The 19,299-nt window shown below is 37.0% G+C and overlaps 1 protein-coding gene across 1 annotated transcript in view; it reads left to right on the top strand.

Moving 5' to 3' along the window:
* Positions 1 to 19,299, top strand: part of SLC25A12 (solute carrier family 25 member 12) — a 49,773-nt gene that overhangs the window by 23,515 nt on the left and 6,959 nt on the right. The window contains exons 7-13 of the mRNA XM_054070143.1: positions 215 to 353; positions 1,707 to 1,800; positions 2,409 to 2,493; positions 7,379 to 7,463; positions 7,929 to 8,087; positions 11,329 to 11,381; positions 11,572 to 11,652. Coding sequence (XP_053926118.1) covers positions 215 to 353; positions 1,707 to 1,800; positions 2,409 to 2,493; positions 7,379 to 7,463; positions 7,929 to 8,087; positions 11,329 to 11,381; positions 11,572 to 11,652 — 696 coding nt within the window. The remainder of the gene's footprint in view (positions 1 to 214; positions 354 to 1,706; positions 1,801 to 2,408; positions 2,494 to 7,378; positions 7,464 to 7,928; positions 8,088 to 11,328; positions 11,382 to 11,571; positions 11,653 to 19,299) is intronic.

The following is a 19,299-nucleotide window of genomic DNA, read 5'->3' as shown; positions in this document are numbered from 1 at the left end:
CTGATTGTTTCCTAATGTTCAGTTTTTACCAAAAGATAGTAACCTGTCTAATAATTTTCCCTTCATATTTCTATTAAAAATATCTTAAAATTATAGGAATTAAAAGATATCTTTAATTCTTTCCTTATTTGCCCAAATGGATATTTCTGTAATTTGTAATAAGATGTTGTAAAAGGGCTTAAGACACTTAATTGCATTAATTTCATTTTTAAAGGTAGCTGGTGGAACCATTTCACATCAGGTCAGCTTCTCCTATTTCAATGCATTTAATGCCCTTCTGAATAACATGGATCTTGTTAGGAAGATATACAGTAATATAGCAGGTACAAGAAAAGATGTTGAAGTCACGAAAGGTAAAGTATATTTCCTAAATTTTATTAATTTTTTAGTTTTTGTCCAATTAGTGGAGAATTTGTGACCTGGTGTTGCATATGGGTTGAGGCAAATCTAAAGCTGCAATAGTATGCAAGCTTAGGGCTACTGTGGAAGTGTTTAAAAGGTGATTTTCATTCTCAGGTTGTTAATGAGTTTCAGCTGGCTCATTGAAGAGAAGAATTGGGATTCTGGCAGGAACCATGTTGCCCTTATTAGTTTGAATGGATAGCTCTAAGTCAGTATATTATTGAGGGTTTTACCACTCCTGGAAAGGGATGCAGGGTTGCTTAGAGATAGAAAATTCCTAGGGAATGTGATAGAATGGGTTAAGTTTGAAAATCCATCATCAATAATCTTCATGTTGTTTTGGCCCTAGTTACTTAATCCATGATTAAATCTTTTTTAGAAAAATGGTAATAATGTATAAGTTCTTAGTGCTTACTTGTCTGGGTAATTTAATCTATAGTTCGTTTCTGTTATGACATCATTAATCCACGTGCATATGAAAGGTTACCATATTTCAGTCTTGCCACAGGCATGTGTGGATGGCTTTTGTAGTAATTTTATGACAGATTTTATCACTGATTTTATTACCTCTATGGATGGGATCAGCCAAGCCTGTGTGTAGTAAAAAGCATACTCAGTTCCTTTGCTTTTCTTTGTTTGTCTTATGTTCTTATGCTCCGTGTGCCTTTGTCCCTAAAAGAAAGCATAAAATGCTTGTCCTCATCCTCAAAATTGTGCCAACAAATTACCTAACAATGTTTTTTTATACAGATGCATATATACATCTTGCTTGTATTTGCATTGGGAGAAAAAGCTACTGTGTTTTCACTGCTCAGATGTATTTACTGTGGCTTGGCAGTTATGTCATGAACATGTCATGTAATTCAGCTAGATTAGTACCTAAGCTTGAGGTCATTCAGAGCTAGCAGAGAAAGAAATGTGGACATGATGGCAATAGATGAGTCAGTTGCCCTTAAAGCTGTGAATAATGGACCGTTATCTGTTCTGTTCTCTTTTGTAGAACTTCAGAAATAAGAATGACAAATTGTGGGTGTGGTTTTATTAACCTTGCTAATATGAGGATTTTTGTTGACTTTGATGAATTCTTACCATAAATCAGAGTTGTGGAGCTGGAGTGGCTCTGTGTTGAAAAGGCCTGTTTCAAGACAGATGTTCTCCTAAAGATATCTTTTCCCTTTGCGTTATGTCTTTCATTTCTTGGTGATAGATATCATTTTTGTAATTTTAAATGCCCACAAATAGCTTCAACAAGAAAATTTGACAAACACCACAATTACTTCATTTCTCTTTCCCTTTAAATCCAGAGGAATTTACCCACTCTGCAATCCGATTTGGGCAAGTTACACCACTGGAAATAGATATTCTCTACCAACTTGCGGATTTGTACAGTGTTACTGGGTAACATAATAATTTTATCATTTACATTCATTATTTTGCTGTTTTCTGTGTGAAAACTACATTTTCATTTTAAAGTCATGTGTTTCCACTGTACGTCATCACAGTAAAGTGTTCCATGTAAACTTTTGTGAATGCATGTGGTTTGTAAGTGAACTGTGTACATCAAGCACAATTATTGTTATATTGTAGGTATACATATAAAATAGCAAAATACATTATAGTAGTCCCAAAAGGCTGCTATAGGCTGGTATTGTTAACTTCAAGTATTGATGAAGCTTTGCATGGGTCTTTAATGCATGTGAAACCTTAGATAGGAATACCTAGAAATAGATTAATTTGTGTATTGTATCCTTTATTACTCATAATCAAGAACATGCTGCTGAATAACCCAGGCTTCCTTTATCTCCACTTGTGAGCTTCAAGAAGAGAATGCCATTCTGACTCTAAGGGTTCTTTACAGCAGTGTAGCAGACTTCTTAGATGTGCATTCAAGTATGATGGGTGTTTGCTTTGAACTCAGGATGTATTCTGTTGGGTGTGGCCAGGAATACTGCAATGAATACGTTTGATGTTTAACAGTAATTTGCTTTTCTCTGTCTTGTGTAAAGGCGCTTAACTTTGGCAGATATTGAGAGAATAGCGCCGTTGGCTGAAGGTGCATTACCTTACAACTTGGCAGAACTCCAGAGGCAGGTAGGCAGAAATCATATATACAATAGAATTGTTGAAGTTAAGTGGATGTTTACATGTACTTGCTTATGAAAAATAAGATTAATGCACTTCAAACAGATTCCTAACAAGTGAAACATACTGTGATTATTGTTATAAGGACAGAAATAGGGCAGACTATTAAGTATATGTTTAAACAAGATATTAGAAGTCGTATTCAAGGATGGCCTTTTAGATATGAGTGTGTATAGATACTTGGATTCCGTGCTGTGAATTCTTTGTTAACTCCTGCAGGGCTTTTCACTTCACTAGGTAATCTAACTCTGTAATTATAAAATTATTCTTAGCTAGTAAAAAATATAAATATTAAATGCAAGGCTTATAAATATATTATTTTTTTAAAAAAGAATGAAATTATTTGTGTAACTATTTTTCTAAAATGATCATTGAATTTTACTGTACTTATTAGCTGTCTGACCTAGACAGTAGTAAGGGAACTCAAATTTATTGGGAGTAATGAAAGGAGTAGAATAGAAGATGAAAAATATCGCAGTAGAATGTTAAGCCTCTATTTCACCAGACTCTTACATTCATGTTTGCTAGCTTTGCTTTTATCATAGTTTGTTTCCTTGTTAAACATATAAATGTGTAGTACAGCGTAAGAATCCCAGACTGTGCTATTTTGAAGATAATATTTTTCTTAGTTCAATGGCTGTTTTTACAACTATGAGAAATGAAATTTCAGGACTGAACATTATGCAGGTGTTTAGCTTTATGTTTGGACTTTCCACCACAGTCACTGGGTACCCTACTTCTCACTTTTCAGTAGCAGAGCTTGCAAGTTTGTGTTAAAAATAAATCTAGATTTTGGGAGCTTATCTTCATTGTATTTTTAGTTCAACATATAATCTGAGAGTTTATCTTTTGCAAGCAGATCTGTCTAATGTTGTGAACTAGTTGTGAATTAAATTGTACCTTAACCTTCCTCTTAGACTGAATCTGAAGTAATGCTAATATTGAAGCTCACAACATAATGGGGCATCTACTGTGTTGCTAATAGAAATATTCTGTTTCATTCCACATATATTCTAGGGAAATCCTTTTTCCGGAGCATTTTGTAGGTAGCTGTTCTCATGAGAGTGGTTCAGGGGGAATGAATTCAGCTGCTAATAACTTAAAGATAATAATGCCCTCAAGAAAATCCTTGAAATGGTTACACAGCAGATTCAGCAAGGAAGACAAGCATACGTGGTGAATTCCATGGTTGCATAGTCGTAAAATACATAGGCCAGTTGCACTTTAGTGTTTATTTTGCAAAACAAAAAAAATAGTATCTGCTCTTAAAAGCTTCTGATAGGCAATGTTTTATTTATTTTTACTGTTTGAACTTCATGAGAAATGACAGTTTCACACAGAGCTGTACGTTCTTGAGTAAACTTTACAAGAAAATATGATAGTGTTCACCTGAACAAATGCATTTTGCTACAAGGATATCTCCACATCATCTTTCTCTCTGTAATATACAAATGAAGTAGGATATCTAATTCTTTAGATATGAGCATATCCCACAGTTCTGACTAAATACATCTTTGTATAGTCAGTAGATAAACATAATTTATCATCCTGAAGGTTCCCATCTTCTTGCGATGTCTAAACAACTTCAGTTCTCTCTCTTTTAGTCTGTGTTAAGATTTTATGTGGTCCCTATCAAGACCTCCAAGGGTTCTGATTCCGAAGTGGGCATAGCGCAGCTTGGGCCAGGTTCTGCTCCCAGCTGCCCACACCTTGCTGGACATGCAGACAGCCGAGTGGCTTAGGAATCAGGAGCTGAGCAGCTACGTCTTACAGCTCAGCATTTGTGGTAACCTGATGCTGGAGATGAGTTGCATTAATATGCTGCTCCTGAATTGCAGTGATTCAGTAACTGATTCCCAATAGCTCAGCCGTCTGGGATGTTGGGGCAGGAGATCATGCAGCTGGCAGTAATAACTGTCAGCCATTCCAAGTCACACTGTCTCCCATAAAGTGGAATCCAGGTTCTCTCCCCTGTGATGCCAGTGACAGTACTGCTGCAGGGTGGTCTGAAATGCAGTGACAAATTCACCCATGCCTTGTTCACCACGTGAATGTCTGGTGTTTGTGGGTGAATGAGAGGTCCTAGGAGTCTGCCTGAAAATGAAAACTTGCATTTATAAAAGCGTTTTACTTCTCAGCTCACTTTTTATGCATATTGCAAAGAGGTTCCTTTAAGCAGTTAGATCCACTACCAAATTTAGTGTGTGTATTATTAGGTGATTAGGCATGTCTGAGCTAATGAAATAAGAGTCCAAAACCTACTTAATGGTAACAGCCTCCTGGATTCCTCAAGACAAGAATGATGGAATGGATTGACGCAGAAATTTGTATACAAAGTTTATCTGTAGTAATAAGAAATATTTTTGATGATGTTTTGTAATTACATTCTGAACTGCCAACTTTGGTTTTAATTGGTCTTTGTGGCACTCACCTTTCTGAGTAGACAAGATATTAACTTGCTTTGTTTTACACCTCATAATTACCTTTGTAGCTTGATACTGTTACAAATGAGTTTCACACTGCTAGAACAGAATATAGTCTTCATACTTCTGGAGTAATACATTATATTTTCATCCTATTCTACATTCTTTGTGAAGAATGCACAGCAGAAAGCAAAGTAATTTAGTTTTCTTTATTTTACAACAGTCTTTTACTAGCCCTTATCCTAAGTTAACTGTATTGGTAAAATATCCTAGGCTAACTGTATTGATAAAATGAAAGAGGTCCCTTTTGGAAGAAAGAGTATCCATCCAGTGGGGTCCAGCTGTCCCTGGAAGATGAAAACAAGTCTGTATCCACTTTTATGGGATTTTAAAATTCCTTCTTAAAGGAAAATCTAAATTTTTACGTCTGTCTTTGTAGATTTGGTGGAAATGGAAATTAGCCTGCTTTCAACCATGTTTACTTTATTGTCAATTGTTTTGTTGTGTAAGATTTTCTTAAAGCCTAGCAGCTGAATATCCTATGAGGATGACAGCTACAGTAATTTTCTGTTTATAAATATTCATGATTTGAAAGCTATAGCATTAATTACATTCATTTACATATCCATCTGAACACACAAGTAAACTGCAAACTTTGTGGACACTTATTTAATAATACAGAAGTACCATTTCCTTCACAAAGAATTTGATTTTTAACATCCAGTGGCATATTCATTAAGATTTATGTCTGAGTGTAATGACTGGATTTTGATGATAACTCTGGAGCTTAGAAGAAAATGAATAAACTTAAAGCAGTTAAAAGGAAGCAGGTGTGCTGCACTAAGAGAAAGTTTATGTAGAATGAAGAACCAGTCCTGTTTCTAAGCCTTTTTGGGGTGGTATTGTTGCATGTGTCTTTTATTTACATTAATCAAAACTGATATTCCTGTATTGATTCTATTTGCTTGTAAAGGCAATATGTTTGATTTATGCTTTTTCATGCTGGTACATATGTGCAGTTTAGAAGTTTGATGCTATGCAGAATTTCTCTGTTCTTCTCTGTTAAGCTGCATTGTTGGGGGAGGAAAATGTCTTGTGGAAGGAAATGGTGGTAGCTGTATCTTTTTCTTCTGTGGGAAAAATGTATAAAACGTAATTGGAAAAAATGTATAAAATATAATTGATTTTTTTTATAGGTAATGATCCCATCTTAATCTCATAGGCTTTTGCCCTGTGTTGTGCACATACGGTGCAACTTTATGGAGCAGAGTCAGGTCTTTGCACATCCAATGTCATCCAACCAGAGTAGCTTACTGTGAGACACATGTGGTCTTTCTGAGGCCGTTCCACTTCCCAGAGCTTCAGTAAGCTGAGTGTTACTTAGTTAACTAAGTAGCCTTGATGAGTTAGCTGTGAAATGTGCATGTGGTAATCTTCGTGGATAACTCATAATATACATCAAAGCAAAGGCTCCTGTAGCAGTCTAAGGTCTGTTATATATTCCAGCTGTGCTGTTAGGAGCGCATCTGCTAATGATACAAGGGGCTTCTAAGCAAAACAGGTTTGTGTTTGGGAGATGGGCTTTAGTACCTCCTTTAATTTGGAATTTAACAGTCAGTATCTTGACCACTTATGTAACCTAGACAGTTTATACTGCGTATTGTAAATTCTTCTCTGATTCCCTTATTTATGGCCTTCTTGCATACTTCGCAGTGCAAGTTTATGAACGTTTACATCTTGTTTACCAGTTACCTTGTTTCTGATAACCATCTAATAGTATGAGTCTTTGCAAATATTGTCTGCATGGTCTTGTATTTATTTAAAACACTGATAAATTTGTGGTAGCATATGTGGTTGAAGTGAGCACGGTCATCATTGTGTCTGTAAATTATCAACTGCCTGAAAAACTCTTGTGGGGAATACTTTGGGGAATAATTGTTATCCTTGTTTTGAAGACATGAAATGTCATCCTTATGCTATGTATTAATATATATGTAATGTTAAAATACATCCTGTGCTGGTAGATTGTGTCTGTGAGATACTGAATTGCTTTTGAGATACTGGATTTTATTTGAGCCAAGAGGAGATTCCATGCCTTACAAAGTCAAAGGCAACTGAATAGAAAGTAGCAAAGTTGATTTGACTTTCTGTCTACTTTTTCTTGACCATAGTTGTTTCAGTTATACTAGGAATATGTAAGGAAAATATTTTATGAAAGGAATATTTGAAAAATGTGTTTCGTTCATTAACCACAGTGGAGGTTATACAGCATTTTCATTTTTTTTCTCCCTAACATAAAGCTACCAATTTTTATCAGATTATTTCTCCAACATCATCAAAGTCAGTTCACAGACATCTTTGTTTTTCCATGCAGATTTTAAGCATTTTTTTTTCTTTTCTGTTCCTCACAGCAATCTTATGGAGAGTTAGGCAGGCCTATCTGGCTCCAGGTAGCTGAGTCCGCTTACAGGTTCACTTTGGGCTCAATTGCTGGAGGTGAGTAATATTTCTGGTTTCTGTTTCCAAGCTTAGGTTAGTTTAACACTGTCATGCTGGACTGCTTGGTCTCACCTAAGGAGCATTTCTTTGTTATACATGTGAAGAGCTGGAGGGTAGAACCACCTTTGGTTGTGCTGTTCCCTTTCTTTCCTTACCACTTCTTTTGTAGTATCCCTCCACGGAGTATCCCTCTGAAACTCTACTTCAGTAGCAGATTTCCCTACTCATAATTCAGATTGGTTTTCTTTGTTCTGTGCAACTTGTTTTATGTAATAGTGCAATCCATTCTCCTTTAGACCTTTTTCTAGACTTTCACTATTGTCCTTTTTTCCTTCTAACGCGTTGGAGATCTTAGAGCTTCGTATTCTTTATGTATAAATAAATGTAGAAAATTATCATAAGAATTATATACCACAGCAACAAGGATGTTGCAGAAATAATACTTCAAATGCTTTCTCACAGCTGTTGGTGCTACTGCAGTGTATCCCATAGATCTGGTGAAAACTCGTATGCAGAATCAGCGCACCTCCGGTTCGGTTGTAGGAGAGTTGATGTATAAAAACAGCTTTGACTGCTTTAAAAAAGTTTTGCGTTTTGAAGGCTTTTTTGGTCTTTACAGAGGTAAGTGAATAAAAAATACTTGTATACCGAGTCAGGGATTTTCTGCTTTCTTTTTTCATACCTCAGCAGCTAGTTTTTTATGGGAAAATGAGGAAACTTGATAAATACAATTTTGCTTCTGTTTTGTAGAGCTGAATATTTATCTTACCTTTCATCATAAAAAAAATGCTGGGAAGAACTAGGCATATTTTTGTTGTTACTGATTTGCTCCTTGCTGCTTAGGTGGTTTGAAGTCCTGATTTCTGGGATGTGAGTGTTGTGGATGTGGTTGTTGTCGCAGAGACTGAGGATTGTAACTTTTGGCTGGGAGCAACCGTCAGGAGCAGATTAGCATCTGTGGAATAAAGATCCATTTTACTGCAAATGTTTTTTGTTAAAAGAGATGAAAGACAGTAATTTTGAAATGTACTTGTTAAACTGGAGATCAGATCTTATGCCATATAATTTTGCAGATAGTGGGACTTGTTTTATGATTTTATCCTGTGAACAAGAGATTTCATCCTGCTGTTGTGTTATGTCGCTCTATCTTACTTAAAAAAAGCAATGGAACTCATAAAAGTTGTAATTAAAAAAAAGACAAAAACACTTCTCTAAAATACAGGTTAAAAATTCAAAGCAATTTTTTATCAGTTTTATCAGTTAGACTGAAAGCTGTCTTATATCTTGTTTTAGCTTGGAAGATTCTGACAGTTTTTTTTTTCACATCAATAAGGTGACTTACATAGAGGGCACATGCTAGCCAGTCCTCTGAAAGTAATATTTAGTTGAATTATCAATTTTTAATTGTTATTTCACATAACTTAATGAAGTGCACAGTTTTCATAAGGATCAGTAAGGTATTTATAATTGGCACACTTTTTTTAGTCACTCACTTCTGTGATGGTCACAGCCTCTTTTTCTGCTTTGTGACGTGTTCTGTCAATGAAGACACTGGACAGTGTCTTTTAAAGCCGTGTCTGAAAAGTTTTTGTGAGTTAAAATCTGTGGATTCTGGCTAATGAGTTTTTTGTAATCTTGCAGGATTTTGCTATGCCAATGAGTAGAGGGAGGAATATGTCGCTGAAAGTGTTAATGAAATAGCTGTAATCTCCCTAAATTAAGTCTTACTGGTAAATTGTTTTCCTTTTGTTACTAAATCTTACAAAACCCAACACTCCTTGAGTTACATTTATGAGACTTTCTACATGGCCGTTCTACAGTGCTGTTTTCTTCCTCTTCCTGCCCCCCCAACCACATGGGATTGCATCGCAGCTTCTAGAACTGAGCATTTCTTAGTTTTAGTTTTGTTTTCTAACCTTTCTCGAACACTTTGAAATCAATGATGGTTCCATTGATGAGTTAAAAGCAATGCTTTTACACTTGAGAAAAAAAATATGCTTGTTTGAAAGAATGTCAGCTTATTGAACTTCTTAATAGTCTGTCTAATAATTGTCTTTAAGATTGTCTAGTATAAGAAGGTAATGTAGCTGTTTTGAAAATGCTGCATTTGATGGTCAGCATGTCACTAAGGCCTTGCACTCAATGAATCAGACTGTCTGTGGAAGGACGGTAGACTAAAGAACAGAAACATTTGTGGATTTGACTTTGAGTCTGTTACTGGGTTCTTCATATTCCTGAGCTGGATTGTCTTAAGTTGTATTGTAATAGAACGGTACAATGTAGTTGTTTACCACAGTTTAAAAAATAGATCTGAACGCATACTGGAAATTTCATATTTTTAAATAAAACTTACCATTTACGGTAAAGGAAATTGTGACACTTCTGAATCCTAGCGTGCAACTTGAGGGCTAATGTAGTATCTTCTGAAGTCCCTCACTAGACTGTGCAGGGTCCCATGTTCTCTGGCACACCAAATGTGTGTGCCCAACAAGTTCAGCTGCATAAAAGGAGGGGGGGTTGTCTTATGGTGTTTTGTCTGGTAGTTTTGGGTTTTTAAAATGTAGGCGCTGGAGAGTTGGATTTTCTTTTCATGGTAGATCAGAGATTCAGGCTGAGAGGGCGGCGTTTCTTTTTGTTGTTGTCAACCTTTCTTTGTATTTAATAACTACCTTTCCTCAGCATAGTAAGTCTGTAAATCGCACAGAAAGTACTATGCTGGAAGAAAACACTACACTGCATATATTATCTGCTGCACTTTCTACTTAGGTACGTTCGCTCTGAGCTACCTTTTAAGGAAGTAGTATAAAAATTCTGCAGTCGAAGTACTTTTGTGAATGTTGAACATCCTTTACGAATTTTTAGCTATTTTCAATTAATGGATAGTGGAAAGCTGCGTTGATATAGTTTTGTTGCTGTTATCTGATAATGGGTATAATTAACATGGGGATTTTTTTTGTTAGTTAACTGCCAAACACTTTTGACAAATTGATATTCCCTAGACATGGAATGACATTAGGAACTGACTACTTGTAATAAAACTAAAACTTTTAAGTTTCGTAGTCTCCATGTATGCCTAAACGACTGTAGAGAAAATGGATTTAAAAATAACATACTGCTGTAATCTTGTATGTTAGGAAGTTAAGACTGCCATCTACTGATTTTTTTCTTAAACCTATTAGTTCCTAGAACAGTGTATGTGCTTTTTGTCAAATGGTAGTTCATTTTGATAGTAGTTATTTTCCAGGAGCAAGGGCCTTTTCAAAATTGGTTTCTATACACTAATGCTTCCACTTGGTGAGATAAAAGATACTTAATAGTAATAGAGTTTAAAGAAGTTCAGGCTACCATGTTGGACTGAACAAGAGAAAATCCTTCATATCCTTAGTTGACTGGAGCCCTCAGAAAGCTTAGGTTAGTGAGTCAAGTAGAAGTAAGTTGATAATTTATCATAGTCATGGTTATGTCTAACAATTACTCTCCTATTTTTAAAAAGTAATTGCAACCTTTATGTGAAAAATTATATTAAGGAGCTGAAAAAATTAAATGAACTTTTATGTAGTAGGCATATTCAAGGTCTATGTTCAGTCCTGACTTTTTTTTTCCTTCTGTGTACCAATAGCATCAGCCTTGATTTGGTTGTGGAAGGCAGATCTGGTCACCCTTTTCATTACCATTTTCAACAGAACTCTTAATATAAAATTGTACTGGTGTGACTATGCAATGTGCCAGTGGCGTGTACAAAAATGCCCCCAACCTGACAGGATGTCCCTTGTGCAGACAGGCATTTCTGTAGAGCTCTTATAAAATACCAGTTTCTGTATTAGGAAGATAATGTTGCCTTGTGATGTCTTTGTTTCTATAGGCTTGTTACCACAGCTGATAGGTGTTGCTCCAGAAAAGGCTATTAAGCTAACTGTACGTATCTTTTTATTTTTCCCCTGGAATCCTTTTGTTTGTTAACATACACAGGATTGATTTCCTAAAATGTGTGAAAGATGACCACTTACAAGCACTCTAATATGTATGCTTACGAGTCTACTTGATATATGTTAATAAGGAGAAAAAATAACTTAAAATTGTGTGTAATGTATTGTATCTTTATTAGGTTAATGACTTTGTCAGAGACAAATTTACTGAGAAAGATGGTTCCATTCCACTCCCCGCAGAGGTCCTTGCTGGAGGCTGTGTAAGTATCTGTCCTGTATTCCTAGGAAAAATTGATTCTTAGTCACGTGCAGTATAGTTGGAATGACAGTTAATGGGTGTGCTTTGTCAATTTGAACAGAACTGGTTTTTTTTTTCCTCCCAGTCACAAGAACTTAGAAAAAGTACTTTTTCTGCTTGAGAAGCTTTGTGTACTTCTGAGTTGGGTTCCCATGGACTTACGTGCTTGAACAACTTCTTTTGACCCAGTTTCTAACTTTTGGTTACAGCAGTGTTTTTACTCACAAAAGGCTAAGGTGAAGGTGTTTTTTCTCCCTTTCCTTACTTTTGCTTGGGCTGGCATTCATGATTACTTTGGAAAGGTGTAGGTAGTCCATGAGAATGGATTATAGAGATAATTTTTGAGTTTCCTTCGGTGACGGGGGTGGAGCTAGGACAGTTTAAAAAATTTCATGCTGAAAATTTTAAGAGGGAAAAGAAACACACTCTTCAACTTGGTATATGTGATTTTTTTCTGTTTGTGAAAATGTGGAAAACCCGAACGATATAGTTTTATCTTTCAGATGGCAAGTATGAGTGAATTTTCTGTTTAAATGACTTCATATAAAATGTAACTGCATTACTCCAGATGCTAGCTACATCCATCATCTAAATACCACTCAACACCAAACTGTGTTTTCATGGAGAGTGAGAGCTGTAATTTAGTGTATTTCTTAGCATTCTGTAAATAATTTGAATTGATATTGATAGATATTTTTATTGTTATTTGCACAATGGCTAATTTCATTTATGATATTCCCCAACAGTTGTTAACCCTATAAAATGTTTAAGGCTTGAGTTAGGTTTCTTTTGTAGCTGAGAACACTAATAACTTCCAGTTGAGTAGGCTGACAGGCTGGTATAAAACCTCCTCAGTGTACAACAAAACCTGGGGCAGAAAGGTTGTTGACCTCTGCAAACTTTTAATTCAAAGAAGCAGCCCTGAAGGGAGACTGCTTATAGTTCTGCCTGATTGAATTTGGCAGCCTGGTACATGCTTGAGTCTTCACCTGTCAGTGTACAAAGTTTATTTTCTGAGAAATGTGAGAAAGCAACTGTGATGCATAGCTAGCAAAAGACTAACCTTTGTCTGGAAAGCTCAATAACGCAGAAAGCACATACAGGTCATTGATAACATAAGGGAATAACATTCAATAGTGTTTTTCTCTGTGTTTTGCTTAAATTCATAATTAAAATTAAATATCTGATAATCAGTTTTACTATTGTATTCTTTTGTACCAAAATGTATAATATTACATTCAATCTACATTAGAGACTCTTCCACTTCCTGATACATACTCCTTTTTCAAAATAGCTTTATTGTCTTTGTTTAGTGAACAATCAAAAATTGGGGAGAAATCGTGAGTTTCAGATAAGCTTTCAGAAATTTGGATGTTTCCGTGAAGTAGGGTAAATTTATAATTCGTCCAAACACAACCCTATCTTCTGGCTGACTGTCCTAGCTGATGTTCTCACCACGTTTTTCAAGATCAGTGTTAATCTCGCTCAATCTGGGAGAATTTTAAACAAAATTGGCCCTTGTAGGAGAGGAGTTGATCACAGTTTAGCAACCTCGGGGCTGTTTGTTTCTTTGGAGCCTCCTCTGGATCATCTCATATCCTACCAGTTGCTGACTTTTCTGTCTGTACTGTAGGTTGCTTTCATTTTAGCAGTTTCACTTCTTCCTAAATACCAGAATCTTATTAGCAAGTCTATAAAGTTTATTCCAAAAATCTGAAAGTTTACTAAAGCAGTAGCGGGATGATATGTTAATGCTTCTCATCCTCAGTCCTTTTCATCCTCATTGTGACAGCTGTTTTCTATATTGACGTGCTTGGAAATAGTATTGATCTTTGCCCTTCTGGTGTTCATTGTGTACTGTTTTTCTACAAAATATTATGAGACATAATCAACAGTTATATCAAAGGAAGTGCCACAAGCACGTGTAGTCCATTCTGCGTGCAGAGGCATGCAAGGCTTAGTTTGGGTGATGCTACCTTTCTTATTCATTTTGTCCCTTATTCTATTCCTTCACTCTCTTTTACGACAAAATGATGGGATACTGTGCAACTGTTTGTGCTTTATATATGCCAAAATTATTTTTAGCATCTGAATTTGGGTAACTTGTTATTTGTGCCTTTTCTTTGTTTGACAGTTAAACATTTTGCTAATACACTGTAAATACAGGCTAAATTCAAAACATGCTTTTCATCTTGTTGTAATATCAGATGAAAAATCATTACTCTTGTACCTAGTTCTCAGCCATGTACTTATCTCTGGCCATCACTTCCCTGTATTTAGTGTTGAACCGTCTGATTAACAGGAATAATGCACTTTTTCACCATTTCTGGTATGGAACTAGTAGTGGATGAGCAAGATGAGCAAGCCTTGTTTTTAGCTTTTGCAGCAGAGGCCTTCCTACCCTTTGAAGGCCCACCTTCCTGCAAGCCATACAAAAGCACATTATGCACGCCACAGTCCTCAACCAGGGACAAAAAAAATGCTTGAGGAAGTGGAAGCATATTAGAATCATAGAATCACTAGATTGGAGAAGACCTCTTGGATGAGTCCACCCATTCCTATCTGCCACTAAACCATGTCCCTGAGCACCTCATCTCCCCGTTCTTTAAATACTTCTAGGGATGGTGACTCAACCACGTCCCTGAGCAGCCTCTGCCAGTGCCCAATGACCCTTTCTGTGGAAGATTTTTTTCCTTCGGAGGAAAAAAAAAACTTGGGAAAGGCACCAGCAGACCAAGCGGATTCTCTGCTCTGGATGGTGCTGCTGTATCAAAGCCTACGTAAGGCATTACACTTCTAAAATCCGCATATGAGTACAGGTGAAACCTTTGACATTAAGACAGTAGTGATTCAAGAGAACCTGTATAGGCTGATAGCTCTGGAATGTCTGCAAGAAGTGCTACACTGTCAGAAACAGTAACTCCGACAGGCTGCATCTCTTTGGCCAGAGTCTTTCTTCTCAAGGCTCCAATTATTCTCAGCTCCTGTAAGGTTACAGAATATGCCCCTGTTCCCAGTAAAAGGAAATGTCTTCATTCTTGTAGCAGTTAACATGGACATCTGCCTACGCGGTGGCCTGTTTATATGGTCAGCTGCCTGTCTGTTGTCTTTCCTTCCTTCCCGCGGGGCAGGGACCTCCCGCAGGCAGCCTGTGCCCTGTGCTCCTTGAAACCTACCTGCTCGCCGCTGGGCAGTGTAAATGTCATTGGGAAGTGTAGGGTCTGCTCGGCCAGAGCCCAGATATTCCCAGCTGCTTCCAAGCTGTGACTATATTTGAAATCTGCAGAACAGCTCCATGGGGCAGCTCAGTTACAGCAGTCAGGTCATACCTGTCAGTGAAAGGGCTCCAGTCCCTGGTGGATGAAACTGATATCCCATCTTCCTACCTTCCCGAGAGCGTGCTGGTTTGTTAATGATCAACAGCACCATCCACGCTTATATAGGGTCAAAGCAAACAATTTCTTTCTCTACCATTACAGTAATTAATTGAATTACATTTCATTGTAATTCAGTGATTACCCTGCATTCCTCCCACCTTTGGATTTTTCAGCTACCATTAACTTTGAGTTGCAGGGGGACTGAGTGAGGCATCAGTAGTGCTTCCCTTTATTCCGACAGCATCTGGGAAAGCAGAGAGCGCACACCTGATATGGACAGTGCTTCTCAGAGGAACTTACACACGTGACACATGTGAGTGCATTGTGAAGGGCAAGAAGCTGTAGGGCGAGTGCTCATTCTCAGCTGAGAAGCGATGTTGAAGTAGACATCTAATGCTGTATAAATGATTCGTAAGTACTGTCACAGTAGACAAAGATGCTGTGATTTTGAGGTATAATTCCTATGAGTTATACTGGCAAAAAAAAAAAGAACTCTTCCCATCAATACAGATGCTTACTACTTTAAATGAACGAATCCTGTTTCATCAGAAAGAAGTTTCTGATTTGCGCTGCAGGGAGGAAGAGGATTTGGGGTGCCAGATGGGGGTCTAAGAACCCTTCTTGAAGGTGTAGGCAATGCATGTGTTGATCATTAGGGGTGAGAGTGTGTGTGTTTGCATGTGCAAATACGTATAAGTCCAGATTTACCTCTGCTTTGAAATCTCTTATATATTTAAACATTAAATGTAAGCTTTAGTCTAACTAGTTGGCATATTTATAAAAAAAAATTTCATATGTATTTATACGTGCATATAAACACACAAACAGGTATTTAGGCTTGTCAGGCAAATAGGAATGGGTCAAATATTTACTTTAGAAAAAAATTAAAATCATAACTTTTTATTTAACAAAGACAAACCCATAGAATTATAGCTGCCAGTACTTTTCCTTTAAAATCTTGATAATACTCTACTTCTTTTAATGTATATCAAACAGATAAAGTTATAAGCAGAGTTAAACTTCACTGCCTGACCTTGCTTGCATATGTTTAAAGTTAGTTGTTTAGTAAAACAGACAGGAAGTCTACAGTAGGTGCATGAACAGTGACAGCTTTGCCTTGAGAAAGAAGGGCGAGTTCTTATGATGTCTTTAAACCAGACTGTTTTAGGTAACATCTTATTTTAGCTGCTAGTATGGGACATAGTTGCGGTCCAGGATGTGGTGCTTTCAAAAAGGAAGGAAGGAAGGAAGGGCTTGAAGCAGGCCTCTCCCCCTTTGTAGCATATGCCTCTCGGGTGGAATTGGAAAGGGCAAGAGGTCTCATGTTGCGGGGTCATTTGTGTATTTCCTTCAGCCTTTGGCATGTCATGGGGCGTTTGCTGTGGGATCTCAAACTACATCTTTTCTCTCATAACCTTTGCTGTCAGATTTAGTTCCTTTATTTGCTCCTTGTAGAGTTATTTTACATGACATTAAGGTTAAGTAGAAGCTTTTATTACTGGTATTTTTGATGTGTATGAATAACCTCCCTTCAGAAACAAATTTGTCAACCTTTTTTAAAGTGTCTGTTGTAATTTACATGTGAAGGGAAATTTTGATGGGGGGAAAGACTAGATTTAGTGCACCTTCCCCAAAAGAAAGTCAAGGACTGCAATGTATACCTCTGTGTGTACGTACACGTGCACGTGAATTTAACACACATGGCTGACAGCTGAAGTAAGATACTTTGAAAAAGAATGATGGTGATTGCTAATGATTTACACGGAAGCATGAAGATTTGTGTTGCAACCCTGCATGCTGCCAGTTCATTTTTATTTGGAGATCCTTTGTCTCATTCTCCTCTGCATCCTCTTCTGGGGCGCACTCTTCCTCTGCTCCCAGCCAGCTCTCTCTCCTCCATCTCACACGTTCTTCAGGATAGTTAGGCAACTGCTTACTTCAAAAGAAAAAAAACAAACAAACAAAAGCAACCATTCCATTCATTTTAAAACCCCCCAAATACAATGGGAAAGTGAGTTTTCTTGTGTTATGTGTTCAGTATTAAAGCTGATGCTGTCTCATCTGTTCTTGTGACACATCTGAGGACCTAATTCATTCACACAGCTCCAGTGAATTCAGTGCCTCACTGTGCCAATCAAATCACTGCTGTGCAGAAAAGTTTGCCGAACTCCAAGAACAACTGTATGAAAAGTCAGGAGCTGGACAGAAGTAGATATTGCTCACAGGGAGTATTAGCTGAGCAGCTTGACAGTTACAGCTCTTTCAGAGAAAGCTGCCCGTTGAGAAATTTGTCAACGCTGTAAATACTCAGTGTTCAAAATGTTAATGTAATTAAAGAGTTTTGAAATGGTTTTCACTGACAATATAAGCATATGTTAGGGTGTTCATTATATTTTATTTTTCACAATAACCTGATCATCATGTCATATTTTAATATTAATATTGTCATATATAATTCTTCGTTAACAACATACAATTTGTAATGTACTATATATAATTAGTATTGCTACTAAAATATTAAAATGTGTTGTGTTTAAAGCCTTCTCTTTTCATCTCTCTATCAGAAGAGGGCTGTTGCTGATTTTAACAGAAGGGTAAGGCAGCTGTGCACCTAGAAGAAGAGATTGTTAATTGCAGGAAGATTGAATTCAGGATAGAAAATAGAAATGTTTACGAATTGGCCTATTTGTGCTTCTGTGGTGGGCGTTAGGCAAATAGGAAGAGTTATTTTGGCTGCTCTGCAGGATGTGCTGATTTATAACATTAAAAATAAAAATTGGAATTTCACATATATATGTAAACAAAGAATGCACACTTAATAGGCCGGTAGCTGGCATGAATTTCTAGCTTAGTGTCTACGTTTAAAGTTACTTGACTCTTTTATGTGGTGCATTGTATTATATAGGAAGAGCAATTTGCTTAATGTTTTATCTAACACAATTGTTTTTAAAAATTATGTTGTGGATTTATAAACATTTTAAATTGTTTTTTTCTGTTTTAATGCAATACAAAAAAAAAATTAGTTATTGTTTAACAGAACTTGCCAGATGTGAAGTTCGTAAGTTTTATTTGGATTGGAACTTTGCCTGGCAGGACAGCTGTTTCATCTTACATGTGTAGGTGTGTATGAATGGGGAAGGAAAAGGTGAGATGGGAAGTAAAGAGAGCCAGAAGAATGGCTTTGGACACGAGTGGTGCCAGACGACTCAGTAAACACAATGCAGTAAGTCCAAGGAACAGAGAGGCTGGGATCGGTTTGGCTGGTCTGGGAGTTCTCGTGATCTTCATGATGGTTGCAATAAATGTCCACAAAAATGTAGGCTTTGATTTTCTTTCAGAGAGATGAAGAAGCGAGGGAATAAAATGAAGATTGTCGATTAAGTCCGATTATTTGAGTGGGAGGCGTGAAAAGTAGCTACTACAGTGGAGATAATTAATCAAAAGCAGGGGTTGATCTCCCACTGTTTGGGTCAAGGTGCTTTAGCAAAGCCATAACAACGGTGATTTAAAATGTCAATAATGACTGAAGTAATAAACTAAGCTTGCAGTAAAAGGGAGGCAGTGTGCTCGGTAAAGGTTCAGTCAAGTATTGGGTTTTTGGTCAGTGAAGAGTTTGATGCTTCATGCCCCACATCCTGTAGATATGGCCCGAGTGCTTGGTCAGGCTCAAAAAGAGCTGCCCAGGTTTGCAATGTTCTTTTGTCTCAAGTCTAGGACAGTTCAAGTTACCAACTTGGAAGACATGCTTCAGGGCTGATCTCAAGTTTATTCTGTCTGCGGCCAGAGAGAGGAAATTTGTGTTATAGGCAGAAAGGATTAGTATTCATTAGTTCTGAATCAATTAGCAAAGAACACCCTGCCTGCTGTCCAGGAGGTGCTGGAGCAGACTATTGATTTTCCTTCACACATACACCCCAGTGTCACAAAGAGAGTTTATTTCCCAGGCAATTTAGAAGTGGAAAAAAGCTTTAATTGCAGATGTTCTGCATCTTTTTCCTTCAATAAAATTTGATGTGTTGGAGGAATAGATCAGCATTAAGAGGGGCTTTTAGATTGTGGAAGAAATTCTTTTTAAAGTTGGCTGTTTTCAAGTAGTTGCATGTCATAAATGTTAAGAAAGTAGTTGTAATTTTTAACTGGAAAAGGTGGCGTAGGAAGAGGGGAAAAAAGAAAGCTTAGTAAAATTCAGAAGCTCCTCCAGAAGTGAATGATAGTATCTACAGCAAACCACG

This window comes from Cuculus canorus, chromosome 6 (genome assembly GCF_017976375.1).
Source record: "Cuculus canorus isolate bCucCan1 chromosome 6, bCucCan1.pri, whole genome shotgun sequence".
Lineage (NCBI taxonomy): Eukaryota > Metazoa > Chordata > Aves > Cuculiformes > Cuculidae > Cuculus > Cuculus canorus.
The sequence above is the reverse complement of the archived record's forward strand: the minus strand, read 5'-3'. Positions and strand labels throughout refer to the sequence as shown.